Source organism: Mustelus asterias, chromosome 9 (assembly GCF_964213995.1).
Source record: "Mustelus asterias chromosome 9, sMusAst1.hap1.1, whole genome shotgun sequence".
In the NCBI taxonomy this organism is placed as follows: Eukaryota; Metazoa; Chordata; class Chondrichthyes; order Carcharhiniformes; family Triakidae; genus Mustelus; species Mustelus asterias.
In genome coordinates, this window is record NC_135809.1 from 5,335,421 (window position 1) to 5,343,996 (window position 8,576).

General features: G+C 48.5%; 1 protein-coding gene across 1 annotated transcript in view; it reads right to left on the reverse strand.

Annotated features, from left to right (window-relative positions):
• Positions 1-6,907, reverse strand: part of pkp2 (plakophilin 2) — a 71,832-nt gene extending 64,925 nt beyond the window's left edge. Inside the window, exon 1 of the mRNA XM_078219539.1 lies at positions 6,636-6,907. Within this exon, the coding sequence (XP_078075665.1) occupies positions 6,636-6,828 (193 nt within the window). The 5' untranslated portion in view covers positions 6,829-6,907. The remainder of the gene's footprint in view (positions 1-6,635) is intronic.
• Positions 6,908-8,576: the final 1,669 nt, after the last annotated feature.

Below are 8,576 nucleotides of genomic sequence, written 5' to 3' on the forward strand. Positions count from 1 at the left end.
TGTTGCACATACACACACATTCTCACTCACACACTCACTCAAACACACACACTGTCACACATTCTCACATATACACTTACACTCACACACACACTCACACACACACACTGACAAACACTCACACACACTCACACACACACTGTCGCACATACACACACATTCTCACACACACACTCTCACACACACACACATTCTCACACACACACTCTCACACACACACACTCACACACTCACTCTCACACACAGACACATACTCACACACAGACACACACACTCACACACACACTCTCACACACACACTCACTCACACACACACAGACACACACTCACACACAGACACACACTCACACACAGACACACACTCACACACAGACACACACTCACACACAGACACACACACACAGGTTGAAAGGTTTTGTTAACTCTATAAACCACAATGCATCTGGCAAAGCATTGTCTTGGAGTTGAAGCTTTGCAATGGGAGGGCACAGAGACTTTATACATAATAACTTGTAGATGCAGGGAGGATGTTCCCGATGGTGGGGGAGTCCAGAAACCAGGGGTCACAGTCTGAGGATAAGGGGTAAACCTTTTAGGACTGAGAGAAGGAGACATTTCTTCACCCACAGAGTAGTAAGCCTGTGGAATTCACTACCACAGAAAGCAGTTGAAGCCAAAACATTTTGTGTTTTCAAGACGGAGTTAGATATGGAACACTAAAGTAATGTAATGTAGCGTTTATTTATTAGTCACAAGTAAGACTTACATTAACACTGCAATGAAGTTACTGTTAAATTCCCCTAGTTGCCACACTCCAGCACCTGTTTGGGTCAATGCACCCTAACCAGCACGTCTTTCAGACTGTGGGAGGAAACCGGAGCACCCGGAGGAAACCCACGCAGACACGGGGAGAACGTGCAAACTCCACACAGACAGTGACCCAAGCCGGGAATTGAACCCGGGTCCCTGGCGCTGTGAGGCAGCAGTGCTAACCACTGTGCCATCCTGCCAACCTCTAGGGGGTGAAAGGATCAAAGGATTTGGGGGAGAGGAGTGGGAACAGGTTACCGAGTTGGATGATCAACCATAATCATAATGAATGGCAGGACAGGCTCGAATGGTCCAATCCTACTCCTACTTTCTATGTTTCTACGAAGAGAGAGAAACACCACAGGTGATTTCCAAATGCGAGGCGGTGTCCTAACCACCCGCCAAAATCTGCCGGGGTGGGAGACAAAAGATTATACTTCACAAACAATCACCAAATTGCTTGATTTTATTGCTAGAAACAAGGGGAAGGAATCCAGCTCCTTAATTTCCAGTGTCGGAAACCAGCAGGCAGGAGCAAGTCCCACCAAAATTCCACTCATTTTCACCTGTGTGGACTGAAGGCACGTTTGTGTAAAATAACACGGGAGGAATTCAGGACAAATGTATCAAATGTTCAGAGTGTGTGTTCCACTGCGCTATTCAGGGTCTCAGTTTGCTGTAAAACCGTGTGCAATAAAAAATAACCTGACATGGATTCTGGACGGAGCTGGACTATGGAGACAGTCTGCAACAGGATAACCTGACCTGAGGTCTAGACGGAACAGGATTGACAAGGGCAAGATTACAGTGCATGATTCAGACACACGACGCTTGCAATTAACATTCAGAACCCATTCAGCGCAGCAGGGTGTTTTGTAATGATTGTTATCAGTGGCGGTTTGGAGCTAATTTATCTCTGCTGTAATTGACGGGATTCCTGACTTGGAAGCAGCATCACCATTCTTTAATCTCTCTTCCACCTTCTTCCGTCGGGAAAAAGATACAAAAGTCTGAGGTCACGTACCGACCGACTCAAGAACAGCTTCTTCCCTGCTGCCATCAGACCTTTGAATGGACCTACCTTGTATTAAGTTGATCTTTCTCTACACCCTAGCTATGACTGTGACACTACATTCTGCACTCTCTCCTTTCCTTCTCTCTGAACGGTATGCTTTGTCTGTATAGCACGCAAGAAACAATACTTTTCACTATATGTTAATACATGTGACAATAATAAATCAAATCAAATCAAATCAATCATCACTGTTTCAGATCCTGAAACTCCCCTCCCTAACAGCACTGTGGGTGTACCTACACTACATGCAATTCCAGGAGGTGTGACACCACCAGCTTCTCAATGGGGGCAGCACGGTGGTGGCACAGTGGTTAGGACTGCTGCCTCACAGCGCCAGGGACCCGGGTTCGATTCCCGGCTTGGGTCACTGTCTGTGTGGAGTCTGCACGTTCTTCCCGTGTCTGCATGGGTTTTCTGCAGGTGCTCTGGTTTCCTCCCACAGTCTGAAAGATGTGCTGGTTAGGGTGCATCGGCCGTGCTACATTCTCCCTCAGTGTACCTGAACAGGGACCGGAGTGCAGCAACTAGGGGATTTTCACAGTAACTTCATTGCAGTGTTGATGTGAGCCTATTTGTGACACTAATAAAAAAAACTTAAAGGGTAATTAGTGAGGGACCTTGCCAGCAATGCCCCTAAGACTGGATAAATAAAAAATGAATTGTATAATCCCTGACATATCCCCAGCACACCCCAAAGTGCTTCACAGCTAATGAAGTCCTTTTGAAGTGTAATCACTGTTGTCATGTCGGAAACACAGCAGCCAATTTTCACACAGCAAGATCCCACAAACAGCAATCTGATGATCAGGTAACCTGGTTTAATCATGTTGGTTAAGGGGTAAATATTGATCAGGACACCGGAGACACCTTCCGTGCCCGTTGGGCACCGCAGGGACTGGGGTGTATTATCAACTCCTTTAAATCACATTTTAGTTTGATGTTTTAAGTTTCCTTTCTGCTTTGTCTTCTGTTTCGGGCACTTCCCTTCTTTTCAGGGACTGCCCCTTCTAATTTGTCCCTCAGTTAATTTGATCAGTTTAATTGTTTAGTCAAAAAGATTGACACCGGGGACGAGAACTCTCCAGCTTCCCGTTTGAGTCTAAAAGGAGTGGGGGCTGTGAGCACTGATAAGAGAGCAAAAACCCTCAATACCAGAGGCTGACTGAGGTTACAGCTACCGGGAGAGAGGCTGGAGCCCTTTGCTCTCGGAAATAGAAGACTGAGGGGGGACCTGATGGAGGATTCCAGAGTTATGGGAGTTGAGGCCAGCGGGATCGTCCAGTCTCTCCGACAGCGGATGTCTGCCGCAGGTTTCCTGGCAGCGCGGGGTGGATTCAATGGAAAATCTCACTGACAGCGGCGGGACCAGAAGATACTGTTCCAGGCGAAACACGTCGCGTGGAGGCCTGAGAACCTCACCCGGCCTTTCCATTTGTGATGGAAGGTCAGCAAAGCGAGATAGTCACAGATAAATCTGGTAAAGAATTCAGGAGAAAATCCTTCACCCAGTGTCTGGAAGAGGGCGCTACAGGGAGTGCTCAGAATAATTCGTTCCAAGAGGTATTTAAGGGGAAGCTGGATAAACACATGAGGGAGAAAGGAATAGAAGGAGATGGTGGGCGGCACGGTGGCACAGTGGTTAGCATTGCAGCCTCACAGCGCCAGGGACCCGGGTTCAATTCCCGGCTCGGGTCACTGTCTGTGTGGAGTTTGCACATTCTCCCCGTGTCTGCGTGGGTTTCCTCCGGGTGCTCCGGTTTCCTCCCACAGTTGGAAAGACGTGCTGGTTAGGTGGATTGGCCATGCTAAAGTCTCCCTTAGTGTACCCGAACAGGCGCCGGAGTGTGGCGACTAGAGGATTTTCACAGTAACTTCATTGCAGAGTTAATGTAAGCCTACTTGTGACGAATAAATAAAACTTTAACTTTAAGAGGGGGGTGGGAGGAGGCTTGTGTGGAGCAGAAACACCAGCACGGAGCAGGTGGGCCGAATGGCCACTTCCTGTGCTGTAATTGAGTGGCCTTGGGATTTTTACAGCTAATTCAGAGGGCAGACGGGGTCTTTAATTTAATATCATCTCTGAAAGATGGCAATTGAGGAGGGAAATTGTAAATTAGCAATTCCACAGTGGCTAAAATAACCTTGTCCTTAAAACATGAGGTAAAGCAGCAAGTAATACGTCGAATAGTTTCGCCTAAGATTTTGATTGCAAACAAAACACAGCTGACTTATTTTGATAGCTTTGGTGTTGTCACCACATTCTTTAACAACATGCTGTCCGTCGGCAATGCAGCACTGACCTTTCGGAATGTTTACCATTATGGGGTAAATCCTCTTATCCCTGATACTGAGTAAAAGTCCGAGTCGTATCCGGAGCTTCCCACCCAACATATGTTACATAGAAACATAGATACTAGAAGCAGGAGGAGGCCATTCGGCCCTTCGAGCCTGCTCCGCCATTCATTATGATCATGGCTGATCATCAAATTCAATATCCTGATCCCCCCTTCCCTCCATATCCCCTGACCCTTTTAGCCCCAAGAGCTATATCTAATTCCTTCTTGAAATCACACAACATTTTGGCCTCAACTACATTCTGTGGGAGTGAATTCCACACATTCACCACCCTCTGGGTGAAGAAATTTCTCCTCACCTCAGTTCTAAAAGGTTTACCCCTTATCCTCAAACTATGACCCCTAGTTCTGGATTCCCCCACCATTGGGAACATTCTTTCTAAATCTACCCTGTCTAACCCTGTTAGAATTTTATAAGTTTCTATGAGATCCCATCTTACTCTTCTAACTCCAATGAATATAATCCTAACCGACTTAATCTCTCCTTATATGACAGACCTGCCATCCCAGGAATCAGCCTGGTAAACCTTTGCTGTACTCTCTCTATGGCAAGGACATCCTTCCTCAGATAAGGACACCAAAACTGCAAACGATACTCCAGGTGTGGCCTCACCAATGCCCTGTACAGTTGCAGCAAAACATCCCTGTCCCAACACTTAAATCCTCTCACTATGAAGGCCAACATACCATTTGCCTTCTTAGGAGCCTTCTCCAATTAAAGTGAAGCAGGCTCCTAACAACAACCTGCATTCATATAGCACCTCTATGTAGTGGAACAGTTCAAGGTGCTTCACAAGAGCATTATCTAAACAAATCCCTGACACTGAACCCAGGTAAGGAGATATTAGCTTAGATGTCTAAAACGTTTGTTCTAGAGGTGTCTTACTGAGGAAGGTGAAGTTTCAGGTGGGAATTCTAGAGCTTGGGGCCCAGGCAGCTAAAGGCACGCCCACCTATGGTGTAGCAATTTAAATCTCATGCAATGTAACGATCGCAGGTACTGGTAAAGGTTAGCACTGCTGCCTCACAGTGCCAGGGACCTGGGTTCAATTCCCGGCTTGGGTCACTGTCTGCGTGGATTCTGCATGTTCTCCCCGTGTCTGTGTGGGTTTCCTCCGGGTGCTCCGGTTTCCTCCCACAGTCTGAAAGACGTGCTGGTTAGGGTGCATTGACCGTGCTAAATTCTCCCTCAGTGTACCCGAACAGGCACCGGCGTGTGGCGACTAGGGGATTTTCACAGTAACTTCATTGCAGTGTTAATGTAAGCTGACTTGTGACAAATAATAAATAAACTTCAAATCTACCCCAGTGAGTGGCTTCCTCTGAGAGACAGAAACCTGGACCTGAAATATCTACAGGCTGTAAGGGGGGCGGGGGTGAGAATACATCTGGTTCTCCCACTTCAGCCCATCTAACTCTTGTGCTAGATTTAACACTTTCAGTTCTATTCACACATAAAGGCTATCGTAGGTCCCATTTATCTTGCAGCTTTATTTAAACACACGGAGGGGTGCAAGTATCTCTCCCCCACCCTATCCCACCCCATCTCCTGTCACATAGATACCCCTTCCCCACCCTCCCCACCCCCTGCAGAGAGATCAGAGACCCGCTGCTACTACAGTGGGCAGACTCCCCAGACGTTCCACCCCCAGCAGGGGTCAGGGACCACACCATCTGGACAGGTAAGACACAGACATCTGGACAGGTGAGCCACATACAAATGTACACTTGGACAGGTGAGCCAGGGAAACAGGCTGCAGCTCCCTCTCCCAGCCGCCTCGTACAGAGGGGCAGAGGTGCCAACTCCTAACCTACCCGCCTTGCACCCACCCCCACCTCCCCCCCCCCCCCCACCTCACAGGATGACTGATTACCTGCCTCTCACAGGGACCGAGATTCTCCCCTCCCCACTCCCTACAGGGTGATAGAGATTCCCGAAGTCCACAGGGAAACATATCTCCTCCCAGGGGAACCAACTCTCCCTCCCACAGATACCTGGTGCTGTCTTACCTGTCCAGGTGTACATGTGTATGTGGCTCACCTGTCCAGATTATGTGCCTCACCTGTCCAGATATATGTGCCTTACCTTTCCAGGTGTGTGTGCCTTACCTATCCAGGTGTGTGTGTCTCACCTGTCCAGGTGTTTGTGCCTTACCTGTCCAGATGTATGTGCCTCTCCAGTCCAGGTGTATGTGTCTATCCCGTCCAGGTGTATGTGTTATATGTCCAGGTATATGTACCTTACCTGTCCAGGTATATGTACCTTACCTGTCCAGATGTATGTGCCTTACCTGTCCAGGTGTGTATGCTTTACCTGTCCAAATGTGTGTGCCTCACCTGTCCAGGTGTATGTGCCTTACCTGTCCAGGTGTGGTGTGTGCATGTGTATGTCTCACCTGTGGAGAGTTTCCTGTTCTTGCGGGACATGCTGAGGGTGACTTGCTGCCGGAGTCGGAAGCTTTTCTCATGTTGCTGGAGCCGGGACAGTTTGAGCCTCTCCTCGGAAGGGACAGCCAGGCTGGAGTCCTGGTCAGACAGCGGCTCCTGGCTCAGTACCGTGCGGATGAAGGTGTTCGGGCTGCTTGCCATTGCGGTGTGTGCGCGGAGCTGGCTTCCAGTTCCTGCCGTCTGTCTCCCCACACCCACAGGAGTCACTCCAGAGGGAAGGAGTGTCCAACCCACAGAACCACCCCCAACAAAGCCCATCCAGATTGCAACACTGTCACTGCTAACTTCCTCATTGCAACCTGACAGCGAATACTCCCTTCCACCTCTCACTGCAATCCTGCTCGGTGGAGTTTGCAAATCTCATGTCAACAGCCGCTGTGTTAAATGGTGGAAGCAAATTCAACAATTATTTTCAGAAGAGAATTGAATGGTCGAACATTTAGCTGGGCTAAGGGGGAAAGGTGGAGCAAACTGATCAAGCAGCGTTTTTAAGGTGCTGGCACAGACATGATTGACCAAATGTCCTCCTTCTGAGTAAGATTTGAAAGCCCACTCTCGCCTGGGTCAAAATCCTGGCACTCTCTAACCGTGGCAGCACAGTGGCACAGTAGTTAGCGCTGTTGCCTCATCGCCCCAGGGACCCATGTTCGATTCCCAGCTTGGGTCACTGTCTGTGTGGAGTCTGCACATTCTCCCCATAGGAACATAGAATCATAGAATCCCTACAGTGCAGAAGGAGGCCATTTGGCCCATCGAGTCTGCACCGACCACAATCCCACCCAGGCCCCATTCACGTAACCCCACATATTTACCCCACAAATCCCTTTAACCTGCACACTAAGGGGCAATTTAGCATGGCCGATGCACCTAACCCACACATCATTGTGTCTGCGTAGATTTCCTCCGGGTGCTCCGGTTTCCTCCCACACTCCAAAGATGTGCGGGTTAGGTGGATTGGCCATGTTAAATTGTCCCTTAGTGTTCTAAGATGGATTGGCCATGGGAAATGCAAGGCCAAAACATGTTGGCCTGGCTTGCGACACCCACATCCTGTAAGTGAGTAATAGCACAAAATGGGTGTTTGGTGCTAGGGCAGGGGGTGTGGATTAGAGGGAGTTTGGCCCTCGTATCCAAGGAGGAGGAAGAGAAACAGCAGAGGCAGCAGATCAGATTGCCTCGATCTTAATCACAAAGAAGTGGATGAATTCCTTCTACATAATGCTGGAGGGTGACAGTGGGGGAGGCGGGGGGGAAGGGGTTCAACAGAATAATTTATTTCTTATATATAACTCCAGAAACCTGGAGTTAGCTATCTTTTCAGCCTAGGATGATCAACCAGTGTTTTAGTGGATGAGAGCAGTGATCCACTGGATCTGACAGTGTTTTATTGTGTGGTAGACAGTTATCTACTGGATCGCGCAGTGTTTCATAGTGTGGTAGACAGTGATCCACTGGATTGCATGGTAGACAGTGATCCACTGGATCTGACAGTGGATCAGCCTGTATTTTATTGTGTGGTAGACAGTGATCCACTGGATTGTGTGGTAGACAGTTATCTGCTGGATCTGACAGTGGATCAACCAGTGTTTTAGTGTATGAGAGCAGTGATCCACTGGATCTGACAGTGTTTTATTGTGTGGTCGACAGTTATCTACTGGATCGCACAGTGTTTCATAGTGTGGTAGACAGTGATCCACTGGATTGTGTGGTAGACAGTGATCCACTGGATTGTGTGGTAGACAGTGATGCACTGGATTGTGTGGTAGACAGTTATCTGCTGGATCTGACAGTGGATCAACCAGTGTTTTATTGGGTGGTAGACAGTGATCCACTGGATCGTGTGGTAGACAGGTTTTGGGGATTGTGCCGTCTCATGAAAGTCTGGCTGC